Raw genomic sequence first — 15869 nt, 5'->3', positions numbered from 1 at the left:
GAGAGGTGAGGGGCTATGGCACTAATGAGTGAGGGGCTCAGGCTTGGGAATGCCACCATTTTATGAAGCCGCTTGTCCAATTCCACAGGCTGGAACTCTTAAAATTATTGATCGGAAGAAGCACATATTTAAACTTGCTCAGGGAGAATATATTGCGCCCGAGATGATTGAGAACATCTACATCCGGAGTGAGCCTGTTGCACAAATGTATGTCCATGGGGACAGCTTAAAGGTGAGTCCCCTAGGCCTCAGCCCTCCCACACGTACTTTGGGCCTGATGAGTACTCTGGGAATGGTTTCCTAAGTAACTGGTATTTGATTAAAGTGATGAACATTAATTTCCAATCAGATACTGGTATTCTCTGGCGTATAGGATCATGAGAGAAAATGCCTTTCTAAGGGAGAAATCTTAATTGCTTATAGTTTGGTAAATTGCAGTTAGGTAAATAAGTTGCTTAAAGTAGTAGTAATAACATTCCCACTACTTTTAACTTATGCTCTGTCTCCTTCCAAGAGGAATTTTGAGGTAATATGCTGAAGCGAGATTCAGGGTTTCTGCTCTTTTGATTTTGAAATACACATAAGAACTTTACAGATAAATAGATGCAGTATTGCAAATAATGATACTGATGATATATCTTAATATATTAAGCTAATGTGCTAATATAGTACAGGATTAAATTATTTGAAGAGGATTTATATTTATTCTGCTTTCTGGTATCATTTAGATCTGAAGTCAGAAAGATCACTGTGAATATATTCTGTGCTATCATTGGATTTATGTAATTAAAGACTATTAAATTATTTTTTAAGAAAATGATTTAAAAATTAAAATGGTGTTCTTAAAGAATGAGGACCATACTAATGAATCAGTTTCAAAATGGTCTGGAAATCCTTAGAAATGTATGTGTTTTGGATTGTAGAGCTGGTTGATTAGTATCCTAAAGATGTACTCATTTAAGATTGGCATGAGAATCAAAGGTACATACAGGACTAACCTTACTGATTCCTAATCTTCTTAAGCTTATTTTTTATTAATAAACTTTTTACGAAGTTAGGGAAATATATCAGAAATATTCAAGAATATTTCTGTCGAGAATGTGTGATATGTTTCATAACATAAACATATACATATTTTTAGAAAAGAGTGGAGTCTGAGAATACCAAGAGATTAGTTTTAATGCTGGACCGCAAATAACCACTTTAAAAGCTTTTGTCATAACTGTGTTTTCCTTTGGTGGGATCGCAGGCCTTTTTGGTGGGCATAGTCGTGCCCGACCCGGAAGTCATGCCCTCTTGGGCCCAGAAGAGAGGAATTGAAGGGACGTATGCAGAGCTCTGCACAAATAAGGTCTGTACCTTGGGGCTGTTCCCCAAAAGACTGCTGGACCTTCTGTGATACTGCATAATGAGAGGACATACAAAAACAGTAGCCCAAGTGAAATTTGAACCTATAGGGAAATTTCTAACTTTATTTTATAAATGGTAGGAATCCTAAACCAGAGGTTTGTCTTTTGTCATTGTTGTAGAAGGAGCTCATCTCTCTTCTTAGAACACTTGATAAACTATTGAATTTTCCAGCCAGGAGACATCAGAGAAAGTTTGTCCAGCCCTGTTGTTTTGCAGCTTGCAGGAGAGTCCAGAGAGGGAGGCGTCTTGCCCAAAGCCACATAGCTGGTTAACAGCAGTGTCAGATGTGAGAATAGGCCTTCTGACTCACTGGCCCTGCTCTCTCCTAATGTGAGGTAGCTTTTATCTCTACTGGGCTTAGAGAGACAGTCATGGAATTGAAAAAGGAGCACAGTTCTCCCTGCTTAGAACATTTGCCGCTCACACCTTCCAGAAGCCTTCTCCTGGCACATGTACTGTGCCAGGATCTCTGTGCCCTGACTCAGAGGATCTCTGTGCCCTGACTCAGCATCGGCCCCTCAGTCACATGATCTGTTTCTTAGCAGCAGCCATGAACCCTAGAGCTCCCACCAGGCCCTGGGCTCTTCTGGGGGTGACAGGGCCCCTGAGACTCACTAGGCTGACCAGAGGTCTGCTTTAAAAAACAAAATTGAGTGGTCCCTTAGCCTGTTGTTGGACACTCCTTAGGCCATGCAGGCACTTACTTGCCAGATGAGGGATGGTAATTGGCTTTCTGCCAGGGAGCGTCAGCCCTAGTTGGGGGTTTGAAAGGTGGGGGGAGTGTTGGTATGATTGCCAGTTATACTTTGCTCACAACTCATTGATTCTTCTATCTCCATTTTGAAATGTGTTTTTGCCTTGTAATTTTACCTATATGGTTCAATTCAGGAGCTGAGGAAAGCCATTTTGGAAGATATGGTGAGGTTAGGAAAAGAAAGTGGACTCCATTCTTTTGAACAGGTAACTGTTACCTTCTCCATACTTGTTACTGCCCTTTATGCAGGGATGAGAATTAAAGTAACCAACAGTGACCCTGACCTAGATTCCCTATCCTCCATGCTGTGGCCTGCAGACAGGCAGTGTACTAACGGACCCCTGAAGGCCTGTTCTAAGCTGACTTTGCAACAGCCTGCATCCTAACTAAAATCGGTCGTAGGCTGAGTGAGACTGTGCCTATTGTCCTCATAATCACAGATGTTCATAAAGCTGAAATATTACCCTAGCCATAACTGGTACAGCATGTCTACATGGTGTGTCTCCAAGCTGCGTGCAGTACTCAAGACCAGACTCCTGTCTTATTTTTATTTTTATGGGGACTGTCTTCTTGGCTGCAGCAGGCAAGCTTACTTGCTAGGACATCAGAAAGATTGCACTCCTGGGGCCACTGATCTGTCAGCCCAGCATGCCCTGAACAAAGAGGAGGAAACAAAGAGTGTGTTGGGAGTGGACACAGCAGACCTCTAAGACTTTCCGTCTTTGCAAGGTTGGGGTTCTTTTTTGTAACTGAGTTCATAAGCGTACTTGGTCCTACTTACACATGCCATTTATAATCCTCTTTAGTCACAAATTCAAAAAGAAAAATTCTTCAAACAGAAAAATATTAATAGGCTGATTTTTAAAAATTTCCTAGTATGTATTTAATATAATTGTTTTTCATAAAATGGTTCTCCAACAGTGTCCCCAAATATAGTATTAAGGATCTGCAAGGTTTATGAGAAGTTTAAATTTTATCTGTTCTTTTATTTTAATATAAATTTTTTTATTTATTTATTTTTGGCTGTGTTGGGTCTTCGTTGCTGCGCACGGGCTTTCTCTAGTTGCGGTGAGCGGGAGCTACTCTTTGTTGTGGTGCGCGGGCTTCTCACTGCGGTGGCTTCTCTTGTTGCAGAGCATGGGCTCTGGGGCACTTGGGCTTCAGTAGTTGTGGCACACGGGCTCAGTAGTTGTGGCTCACGGGCTTAGTTGCTCCACTGCACGTGGGATCTTTCCGGACCAGGGCTTGAACCCGTGTCTCCTGCATTGGCAGGCAGATTCTCAACTACTGCACCACCAGGGAAGCCCCTTTGTATATGTTCATTTTGATGTTAACCTAAAAACATTTTTAAACCAGTTTTAAATATAAACTCTTACAGCAGTTGTTTGACAATTAGAAAACATTTCCACAGATTAAGACTTTTAATTTCTTAAGTTTCAAAGTGAGGAAATCTAAATATAGTTTCAGGGTTTGAGGGAATTGTTTTTCTTTTGAAATGGATCTTTACATTAATCTAGCTTGAGAGAAACTGCTTTACCCTCATCCATCAGTGTGTTTTAGGGCAAATAAGGCCTGGATGAATAAATCCTTATTTTTAAAAATTATAAAATCTGAGGCATTCAGGCAAGTCATATTTATCTTTCTGAATGCAAGGTCATTTCTGGCATGATAATTAAATTCCTAAATTTGCTAAAACTGACTTCATTGCTCTTCCATTACGGGGAGCTGTGTGACTGTAGATGTGATCCTGTAGAGCAGGCGCCACAAATGAGTGGTTGGAGACCTGGTTGATCTGGGCTCCCTATTACCTGAATGGATGGCTGTAAGGGCGCTGGGGGTGCACTGGGGATCCTGCGGATACCCTTGTGATTCCCAAGGCTTGCATGCCCCCTGCTGGATGTGGGCTGCGTGATCTGCCTCAGAGCAGGTGGAGAATTGTAACAGAGTCCTCTCCTTGGAAAAGACTACCACTCTTAAGCTTATGTTTAAAAGAAACCTTTGGTTAAGGTTCCAGTGTTAACCATTGCTCAAGTTAGAGCTTTTACTGAGAGGAGACGTATTCTTGACTTTCCATACGCCTTAAGCAAAGTTTCTGCTCTAATATTCGGCCCTCGCCATGGTAACCTTAAATACAGAGAAGTCATGTGGCATCCCAAAGGCCTGAGTTTTATTGCCAAGGCTGTTACCTCTTCATTTTCTCTGTTCTCATTCTCCTCTTTGTTGGTGTGTGCTCCTAGTTGTGTTCCAAAGCTCAACATAAATTACTTGAGTTAATCCATAATCTGTTGTCAGCTAGTCCTTTTCCCTTTTCCTCAAAAAGGAATGATCAATTAAGGCTTAATGCTAATTTTTTACCCCCCCTCCTCCCCCAGTAGATATCCAAGCCCAAGGCTTAAATCATTCAACAGAAGCTTTAGGAGTTCAGACTTACTGGGCAGCATTGATCTGAATGAAACTTTGAATTAGATGAAAAATTAACGTAATTTGATTTCCAGAAACAGACAATTCCTAGAACTAGGCCAACCATTATCAATTTATGGAGATTTAATGAGTAGATAAGAAGCATTTAAAATAACTGTTATCAATAATTAAAATATGTAGGTTCTTGGGAAGTATCTGAGCATACTTAACTGTGATTTAACCTTTTTTTTTTTGACATTTCTATGCCTTATTAGTTTGCATAGGCGTATAAAATACAAAGTGAACTTTGAAACTTGACAGTTTTCAAATTCGGACTGCAAAGCCCTTGCTAAATATATTTTACTGTATTTCTTGTCATTGAAATGAATACTTACCTAATCAATTTACCTTTAAATCAGAAATGAATTGAACATTTCCCTAATTTAAAATTTTAAAATTTCTCTTGTCCTAAATTATTCACTCTGTGTTTATTAGCTACAAGCAATATTGTGTGTTAAAGTGTTTCACAGAGTAATACCATTGAAAGATTTTAAATAGTTTTTTTTTCAGAATTATGAAAATTTCTATGCTTTAATGAGTTGGCATACATTGACATTTTTGAGGCATTATATTCCAATATAATATTTAAATGTTATAGTATCTTTAAATTAAAAAAAAACTATAGAATCACTTTTCCGTGACAAGAGTGTAGTTTCAGAAAGGGAGGTAACATTAAGCATCTCCTTCCTTCTTTCCTCAACAAAAACTTTGCTTATTGCAAACTGGAAAACAAGTTTTATGTTGTGTTAGGCATAAAGGGAGACTAAAGACCCTCGTTCCTTCCCCCACCCCCCATAATTCAACAGTTTGGTTTTATTAGAAAATATGTAATTATTTATAAAAAATGAAAATTCGTTTTACCATTGGTTTACTTCTGAAAATAAACTAACTATAGGTTTGGGGCCCACAGTTAAGGTCAGTTAAAGAACTGTTTTGACTCATTTTTTCCCACTTACTGATTAGACTTTTAGTCACTGGCGCAACTTGTATAGGTATATTCATGGAAGAATTTAAATAGACCCAGGGCTGTAGGTCAGACTGGAGCAGGGACTGGCAGTAGTGCCACTCTGATCTGCTCACTAAGTGGCTGAAAGGTGAGCTGAGTGCCATATTACTCGGCTTCCCTCAACACTGTATTTAATTGTGTTTCCTCTCCTCAGGCAGAGACTATGTTGTAGAGAGCCACATTGAACTGCAGATGCCCCAGTCAGCACTTTAGGCCTGCTACAGGTTGCTGGTTTGACAGATACTCAAAATCTACCAGCAGATGCAGTTCTTTCTTCCTAAGATCATAGTGTTTTCTTTTACATTCTACTTACCATCTAAATAGTGTATGTAGCTCTCCCTATGAGAGTCATCTTCCCTGTGCTGTATTGTTTGAAGCTTCTGCTTGTCACTGCTGTATTTTCAGAGGTGTTCTCCCAAGTCCCTGTACTGAACATAGACTCTTGTCTCAATTACACATGTTCTCCACATGCTGTTAGGAATGCAGATGAGCTGAAACCCAGGCTGCCAGGACACTTGTAGAAATTGTATCTTGGCATTGGCATCTCCTATAAAATTATATTATTAATTTCATTTACAGAAGAAGGTGGATAGATCGTTTACACTTGCCAGAAGTCTTTATGTGATACTGTTTCTATCAGAAAGGAACTTTAAAAAAAAAATTAAGGATATTAGCACTGCCAGTTTTTCATTTCATGGAGGTAAACATGAATTACTAAGTTAAATCACTGTATCTAGGATTAAGTTTGATTTGGATTTTGTTCATATTTTCTTCAAGCTAGCTAGTTTTGTTATCAAATGGTGATTTCTGAACTTGAGTAGCAGAACTTAGATGACATCTTATATGCACCTTATGAGCACGTACAAAACATAAGAGCAGTGCTGCTCTGGTAGGTTTGGGGCTTGAGCCAGAGCCTGTCTTCCACCTCCCACCCCTCAACCCAGCCCCCTCACTCATCCCTCCCCCACCCCGCCTCCAATGCACTTTTGCCTCTCCCCCACCTCATCCCACCCGTGTCTGTCTACACTCCACCTTCATGCCCATCTCCACCTCTATACCCCTGCCCAGCAGAGGCCACTGCAGAACCCCTAGCTCTCAGTGCACTATGGTCTGAAAACGTCTCCCTTGGGACCTGTTTTCAGTGAATTTTGGATCCCCTAGGATGATTTATGTTTGATCAAAACAAATTAGGAAAAAAGTATATTCCAGAGGGTACAAAAACTGGCAGCCCTATTCCTTACCAAATCCTTGCTTCTTTGAGCATCAAAAACACTGAGAGAATTTTTTTTTAATTTTTTTTATTTTGCCATGAAAAAAATGCAGAAAATTTTTATTTTATATTGGAGTTGAGAGAATTTTCAAACAAAACACTTTTTACAAGAACCTTAACAAATTTTGAAACATTCGATAATGCCTCTTTTTAGCCAAGAGCCTCAGATTTCCAGTTATTTATACTGCATATCCAAGTAGAAATCCTTTCAGTATGTAAGGTAAAGTTGAGGCAGCTACCTGTAATGCTAGCTTTAATTTTAGCCTAAAGTCCAGTCCTCCCCTTCCCACCACACACGAATCCCTTAAAATGCTATTCTTTTTATAGCAAAAGTGAATCCTTCATTTGAACAAATTTCTAAAGAGACAAAGATGAATCTCATTTATTAATGCTGTGCTCATTTGAAAATTATCACATTTTAAAATTACAAGCATGGGTTTAAAAAATGCCAGAATTTTTCTTAAAAACTTTTTAAGAAGTAGAAAGTGTAGCTGTTTTAGGGGTCTTCTTTGTATATTGAGTCTTTGATCTGAAAAATCAGTGAATGCAATGGAGAATTTTCTGAGGAAAGACTTCTTTGTCATATTATAATACCCACCTGCCAGGACACTAGACCGTTAGCATCAGAGATTTGGAAAACAATCACTGACATGTTGAATTTTTTGCGACTATTTGCATACATTGATTTTTTTCCAATTTTTAAATTTTTGGTGGTTAAATACACATAACATAAAATTTACCATCTTAACCATGTTTTACGTGTGCAGTTCAGTGGCATTAATACATTCATAATGTCGTACAACCATCACCACCATCCATCTCTGTAACTCTTCATTTTGTAGAATGAAGCTCTGTACCCCTCGAACAATAACTCCCAATTCCCGCCCTCCCCCCAGCCTCCAGAAACCACCATTTTACTTTCTGTCCCTATGACTTTGACTACTCTAAGTACTTGTGTTTTTGTGACTGGCTTATTTCACTTAGCCTAACGCCCTCAAAGTTCATCCATGTTGTAGCATGTGTCAGAATTTCCTTACTTTATATAAATAATATTCCATTGTATGTCTATGCCACATTTTGCCTATCCATTCATCTGCTGATGGACATTTGCGTTGCTTCCCTGTTTTAGCTATTGTGAATAATGCTGCTATGAACATGGATTTACAAATATCTCTTTGAGATCCTGCTTTCAATTCTTTTGGGTATATATTCCAGTTTCTCTATATCCTCACCAACACTTGTTATTTCTGTTTTCTGGATAATAGCCAGCCTAATGGGTGTGAGGTGGTGCATAGACTGATTTTTGAAATAAGTCATTTCCTGATTGTATCCATTGATTTTAATTAACAATTCTCATATGACAGTAACACATGCCACAGTAACCTTTCACTCTTGTTCTCCTGGCTTCTATAACCCACACCCCCGTTCCTTTCTACTCCTCAAGAAACTCCTGTCTCTCAAGCCCAGGCTGAAGCTGTGTCCTACATACTAATACTAATATATCCAATGTCCAAAAACCACTTGGATGTCTCAGAAGCATTTCAAACTTGACATGAATACTTGATCTTCCTGCCTCCAAAGAATCTTTCTGCTCCTCCTCCAGTTTTTCTGCTCAAGCAGAAATCTAGAGCCCGTCTTAAAATCTCTTTCTCTATCAATTACCCAAACCAATTGTAAGTCCTGTCCTTTCTACTCCCCAAATCTATTTCCATCTCCACAGCCAACTTTATAGCCTAAATCACCATCAATCTTGCCTTTTGGCTGGTCTTCCAGCTTCCACTTTTACCTCATTTTAATCCTCTCTTAACAGGGTAATCTTTCCAAAGATGCATGCTAGTACTGTCTCTCACTGATTAAAAATTGTTTAAAGAATTATGTCCAAAATCCCTACCTTGGCATATTGATCCTTTGTAATTTGGCCCCAGCCTATCTCCCCAGCCCCATCTCTTTCTTCTTCTTTATTTGTATCACCTGCTGCAGCCTATACTTGTGATGTCCCAAGTGTGTTTTGGCACATGTTGCCTCTGCCTAGAGCCATATAACAGCCTCTCCCTTCCCCTTGCTATCTTCATCTGGCCAAAGCCTACTTATCCTCCAGAGTTCAACTCAAGCATCCCTTTTCAATGAATCCTGCTCCAGAGACTGGGTTAGGTGCTATATCAGAAAGGCATTCAGCTCTAAAAGAAAACCCTCAGGGTCTTAAACACATAGGGTGTGTTTTTTTGGTGTTCTCACATAAGAAGTCCGAACATAGGCAGTCCAAGGCAGGTACAGGTTCTCAAAGACCTAGGCTCTGCCTATCTTTCCACTCTCCCTTCTTAGTATGTTGGCTTATCACTTTCTGTGGCTGCTACAGCTTTGGACATTGTCCATATTCAAGGAAGGAAAAAAAAGAGAGTGGGTAGAAATAGGTATGTCTGGACCTTTTATTAGGAAAGCAAAAGCTATCCCTTCTCACTAGCCACAGATGGATCTTATGACTACACCTTAGCTGCAAGGGAGCCTGGGAAATCAGGACATAGGATTGTCATAGTTTACATAGAACATTTTGGCCCCAAACAAAACCTGGGTTTTATTAGCATGGAAGATAGGGAGTGATACTGGGAAAGCAACTGACAGCTGCTCGTCCCTATAGTAGTATTATCATACTGCAGCATCCCTCATTAGATTGTAAGCTCCATGTGTGCAGAGATTGTGTCTTGTTCTTCTTTGTATCCCTGGTGCCTTACACTATACCTGACACATGGTAGTTGCTCAATAAATGCCAATTAAGCAAAACAACAAGTGAAAATATATATGTATTTAGCGCATATATTTTGAGTTAATTTTTTAAAGTCTATATATAGCAGTTCATTTGCTATTTAATAATATGGATCTGTTGTCTCAACAAAATAATTGAATATAGACCCAGTTGTCAGTCAGGATACAATTTCTTAGAGACGTTGTCACTCCAGGATTCAGCTCAAGCCCAGATCATAAAATTCTGGTTGAACTGACAGTCACCCTTTCAGCTGAAATCTCATGTGGGAGGAGACTGCCCAGGCCCTCCCAGGTTAGTTCATCTATCTCTCTGGTCCCCCATTCAGGCTTGCAAAGAGACTTTGCATGAGGAGGCCTGGAATCTGCCTCATGGAAATAGGCAACACGAACACTAAGTCTGATCCCTCCATTCCTCCTTCCAATAATGTGATCACATTTTCTGGCAGAACTTTTTTTTTTAACACAGACTCGTCATGTCCCCGCCTAGACTTTATATTTCTCCTGTGAATGGCACCACTGTCCATGCAGCCCTCCAAGCTGGAAACCTGGAAGTCCTCAAGGCTGCCTCCTTCTTTATTACATCCTGCCCATTTATCTCTAAATCGCTCTTAGAACTGCTTACTTGTCTCTGTCTCTGCCACTTCTGTAGGTGCAGGCCCTTATCTTCTTCTCTTCTGTGGATTGGTCAGGTCCTTCTGATTGGTTTCCCTGCTTCTAATCTTAACATTCTTAAAAGCCATCTTCACATTTCTCTTGGAGAGATCTTTATAAATTGTATATTCAGCCATGTCATTGCCCTGTATAAAAATCTCCTACTGTTTTCCTCTATAAACTGCCCCATCTACCACTTCAGCTTCATCTCTCACCCACTTCGCCTCCTACTTTATGTAACTACAACAGAAATCACTTGGATTTCCTTTTTCATACTCTGCCATTTCTCACTCCCGTAGCTTTGTTCATAGGGTTGCCTCTGCCTGGAAATGCCCTTCTCCACCCACCTCTCCTCCTTTGCTGGTTAACTCTTACTCGTCCTTTAACACTCACCTGATCTGAGAAGGCTTCCCTGACTGCTCCTCTCTCTTCCCTGCCATAACTGAGTTAGATGCCCTTCATCCTGTGTAGACCGCATTGTCTAATAATTACCCAGTGTGTCTGCTCTACTGGATTCCAGTGTGCACTCCCCGAGGGCAGGGGTGCTCACGATCCCCCTTTGTGTCCTCCATGCCTGGCACAGAGTAACTAACTCATTTCTGTTGACTGGCTAAATGGAGGAGTAAGAAGGAAAAAAGGTGGCTTTCAGACATATCAAATAGGCTGAAATGTTATTAGGATAACTCTGACTTTTAAATAGGCATAGTGTTTTTATATCAATATTTCTATTCCCATATGCCTGTCTACTTTTATCATGTATGCTATGAATGCTGTGTTATATTCCTGATAAAGATGTATTCTGCATTTGGTTTTTAGGTTAAAGCCATTCACATCCACTCTGATATGTTCTCAGTTCAAAATGGCTTGCTGACACCAACACTAAAGGCTAAGAGACCTGAGCTGAGAGAGTACTTCAAAAAACAAATAGAAGAGCTTTACTCAATCTCCATGTGAAGTTCAAGGGAAGTTCTTCTCAGTATAATGGACAATGTAGCAATATTATAGTTATTTTTTGAAAGTAATGTGTCAGAATGATGCAGCTGAAAATGAAAAGCACGTGACCTTATGACTGAGCCTCTTCCTGTCCCAAGAGGTCTTTAACAATATTTTCTCTCTCATCACCGAGTATACTTTATTTTTATTACAATGATATTGTAGTAAGCTGCTAAAAATATCAGAAATGGCATTGTAAAAATCAAGACTTTTCTCAAGAACTGTGTACCACTAAAAGTAATATATTCTCAGTGTTCACAGAACTTCTATTAAACATAAAGGAAAAACATAACTGATATATTGTACTTAATTATTTGTGGAATAGTAACCAGGTACAGCAAATATCTAGGCAATGTGGACTACCTCATTCAATAACTGATGGTCAAAATCACAATTAAATCAGACTTAAAAAATTAAAACTAATACAGAATAATTCTGAAACAAAACATGATAGCTCACATTCTACATAACTTCAGATTCTTTAAACATAACAATCCTCATTGATGTGAAAAAATTTTCTCTCCAATTTTTACTTTTATTTATGAAGAATGCAAATTCAAGTATTCTTAAAACAAATGTATTTACATAACATTTTACAAAGATCTTTCAATACATTTTCTTATTTATTAAGCTCATTCAAATATTAAGGAGCTACCTAGAAAAAAATGTAATGTACAACTACTTCAAGGATAGTATGTGTATATTCATGGATGTCTTACCACATGAATTATAAAAGATGTCTGTTTGACTCTGCTCTGCAATGAATGGACCTTTAGGGAAGACTTGGGAGAAGAAACCCAGAATTATTTCTCAGGGTGGGCAGCAATTAATGTACTGATGTTCCTTGCTGGGTTCTTCCAGTCTTTCCATTCTCAATGTGTCCATGCCAGGCCTGGGAAACCCATATGGCAATAATTCTGAACAGCTTCACTTTCTTCCAGTAAGAGATTATCACGGCAGGATGTAGGGAGGGGGGGATGTTATTTCCAAATGAAATAATTTTTCAACAACGTAAGTTTGAAGAACCTCTTCAAAATACCCCTAGAAAACTGTTTACGTCCATCATAGATAAATATCTCCTTGGGAAATAATTTCATGCATAGAATCTCTAAACCCTTCTAAGCTTACCCATGAAAACCTCCTTTCTTGGCGTTATGTGTTTAAATACTTCTTGCACCTGGGTGCCAACAATGTCGTATAATTAAAGCCCAGCATGGACAGCAGTTAGGTTCCAAGCTACAGACTGCATCTACAGAAGAAACTGTCCCTAGGAAAGTGTTTTCTTCTGTAGAGACAGGACTCTGAAAGCAGAGATGGGGGCAGTATTCACAGTCCAGAAGCTCCTTACCCCTGGAGCAAATCCAAACTGTCAATAAGTGCTGTCGGTTAGAAACTGCATAATCACACAGGCTCACTAGATGAATCTGCACCAGTGATTATACACTTATATTTCAGTCTTCACAAAAGTGGACGACCACAGCTTCATTTGATGTATTTATCCAATCTTTTACATATTCCTTTGCTGGATTCTCTCTGCAGTCCCACTACTTGCACTTATAAATTTGACTTTTAGTAGATGACCTAGTTCTGTGCACATTAATTTTTAAAGGCATTTCTAAATAAAAAAATATTAAAAATGTCCAAGGCCACATCTATTATACATAGCATTAATTTTTTTATATTTAATATATATTTGACTAATTAAAAGAGAAAATCATTACCTGAATTGGATATTTGTATTATTTTAAAGGCAAGTAGCTTCACATCTTGAGGAAAATGAACCTCTTTCCCATTGTCCTTCTGCTCAACTAAATTTCATATTTGTCTTTGTTTCCAAAGGATTTTAGACAATGAAATTATAAGCAAATAATTTAAAATTTATTTTGATTACATTTATACCTAATAATAGTTAGAGATAATTGATTATGGATAACTTAAGATTTCTTCTCTTTCTCACTTTAAAGATCTTATGTTTCTATTCGCCTTCCTGATTCCTGTGAAAATCGTCACACTTGGGCATATAAATAGGTTCTGGCAGATGTGCTGAGAACAGTAAACAGTGGGCCCTAAATATATTGCTTGTACATTTATTTTTTCCACTGTTTAACTTTACTGAATTTTTTAATAAAGGAGAAATGAAACAATATGTGTTAATGGAAAAAAAATCCTTCTTACTTCAGATTTCCCAACTTTATTTTGAGGGGGGAAAAGTTTGTATTTCTCTTTAACCAATGTAGAAAAAGGCTATGTACTTAAGACATTTACATTCATAGTGGACATCAGATCCGATTTAAGTCTAGAGGTATAACGGAGATCAATTACGTAACATAAACATGTTCTTAAATGTTTGGCCTTTTCTCTCTTTCTCATTTAAATGTGTTAGTAATTCTTACATTTTACAAACTAATCTTGTTGTCTATAAAGATATAAAATAGAATATACACCAATTTTTTTTTCCTTTTGCCATAAAAGACATCTTTGTATTGTGATTCTCCTCCAGGTGAGAGAGGAAACTGACCAGGTATGTGCAGGCCTAGCTTCACATATTAGGAACTCACGAACTCAGGAGTCTAAGGAATAAACATACCTAGTCTCCCTCACATGAGTAAGTCAACCTTTCGTTCTAAATTTAGGTAAAACTGCAAGCATGAGAAAAAATAGGATTTTTTCATTGCAATTTTTATAGTCAGGTAATGTTTTAGCAACTTGAAGTCAGCACTTAATTTGATTGTATTACCCATCAAAGAACCTCTGATCTTTTATTTTTCTGCAGTAAAGGGAATGAATTATTCTTTATTTTCCAAATGTATAAAGCACAAATGTGATATAGTTACTTAGAATACAAAATACTGTGAAATGAATGTAAAGAATGGAAAAATGTATTTTTGCATGAAAATAGACCACTTACAAACTTGCTTCATATCTCAGGAAAAAAAGAATGGAAAATCATATATAAAATTGATAAACTATATGAGCTAAGTTGCTGTATTTTCTTGCCTATTTCTATTTTAAGGAAGCATATACATGAAAAGAAAAAATGATCCTGGTAGTCTGAATTTTCTCTCAAGTATGCTACACAGTCCTTTCTGTGAATCTACAGTTAACTGCAGTAAGAATGGAATTAGCATTCACGTGAGGACAAAGCCCTAATGAGAAACTCTTCAGTTAGAACACATGAATGGTTATAACCCAGAGGCAATAGATATATACTACCTGGAACACGAGCATTTCTAAACTTGGTCCCAAACAAAAGGTTTTCATGAGGTGACAGTGGCTTTTAAGCATTCATTTGACTGATTATTTTTATTTTCCTTGTTAAGTCATTGCAAAAATTGCATGGAGGGCAATGGATATTTTTGCAAGAACTGCTTATTCTACTTTCAATTTTTAAAAATTGAGGAGATTAAAAAATTACCTTTTAAATATGCATAAAGTTATTTTAACTGTAATTATATTTTTAGTTGCTTTGTTATAGTAGCATGCATATCAAATATAAAATGCATTTATGAAAACATTTGTAAAAAATAAAGATTTTTTGTTTCTCAAAGTTGCTTATAATTACTATTTTATAATATTTATTTAGCATAATCCCCTGATGTTAGTATACTTGGTGATCATAGATCATAGTGCTTATGGTAAACACTGTATCAAGCTATATCACTAGTCAGCATACTCTACGTCCTCTATAAGGGTCCCCAAACTCTAAACACTTATGGCCCCCCCAGAGAACCTATCCTTTTCCTTGCACATTTGCTATTACCAAATGTGTCCTGTATTTACTTCATTTTTATATTTTTAAAAGAACAAAAAATTGTATTCAAATTTTCCATCATGATGGTCCTTAAACAGTATTTCCATAATATCTTTTACCCATACACAGCGGTACACTTTCTTAAAATTGTACATTCTGCCATGTCTAAATTATGCAGATTCTGCCATATATTTGCTACCATCTACTCCTCTCTATTTTCACAGCTTTTAGTGTAGTTGGGGCCACTCTCTTCTCTTGTCTGGAATATTACACTGCTTTTAAAATTAGTCTTCCTGTTTCCACCCCAGCTTCCTCAAATTTCACCATCCACATTTCAGTCAGGGGAATCTTTCTAAATTGAAAATCTGGTCGTGCCACTCTCCTGCTTATTATTCCACAGTATCCAGGATAAAGTTCAGACTCCCTGCTTCAGCACACAAGGCCCAGCATCTCTTCTCCAGCCCTTCCTCCATAGAGTATTGGCTTCAATCATACCAACTACTTTTTGCAGTGCCCTAAAAGCATCATGCTTTTAGGTCCCCTTTTCATAGAATACCCTTTCCTTTAATCCCCCTAATTCCTATCATTCATATCTTAAAACTCAGTTCAACTATCTTTTTCTCTAAGAAGCTTCCCACATGGTTGCATGGTTGATTGTCCCTTTGCCCCACTCTCACTAAGACTGTGAGTTGCCTGGGGCTGCAGAAGGTCTGGCCCATAGTGGATGCTCAAGAAATGTCTATAATCCCCTTGGCCCTTTTACATATGTTGCATAGCATTAAGACTGCAATACCTAAAGATACTTTTCATCTAT

At 38.1% G+C, this 15869-nt stretch overlaps 1 protein-coding gene across 21 annotated transcripts in view; it reads left to right on the top strand.

The window, feature by feature from the left end:
- The window catches only part of ACSL6 (acyl-CoA synthetase long chain family member 6), a 96444-nt gene extending 81616 nt beyond the window's left edge, over positions 1 to 14828 (top strand). For 16 of the 21 annotated variants that reach the window (XM_073802493.1, XM_073802494.1, XM_073802496.1 and 13 more), the window contains 4 exons: positions 89 to 232; positions 1250 to 1351; positions 2299 to 2370; positions 11128 to 14828. In XM_073802493.1, the coding sequence (XP_073658594.1) occupies positions 89 to 232; positions 1250 to 1351; positions 2299 to 2370; positions 11128 to 11265 (456 nt within the window). In that variant the 3' untranslated portion in view covers positions 11266 to 14828. Of the gene's footprint in view, positions 1 to 88; positions 233 to 1249; positions 1352 to 2298; positions 2371 to 2744; positions 2894 to 11127 lie in introns of those variants that run through there. The other 5 variants (XR_012330847.1, XR_012330848.1, XR_012330845.1 and 2 more) reach the window with 4 other exon arrangements.
- Positions 14829 to 15869: the final 1041 nt, after the last annotated feature.

Source organism: Tursiops truncatus, chromosome 3 (assembly GCF_011762595.2).
Source record: "Tursiops truncatus isolate mTurTru1 chromosome 3, mTurTru1.mat.Y, whole genome shotgun sequence".
Taxonomy (NCBI): domain Eukaryota; kingdom Metazoa; phylum Chordata; class Mammalia; order Artiodactyla; family Delphinidae; genus Tursiops; species Tursiops truncatus.
This window is presented reverse-complemented; position numbering and strand designations above follow the sequence as displayed.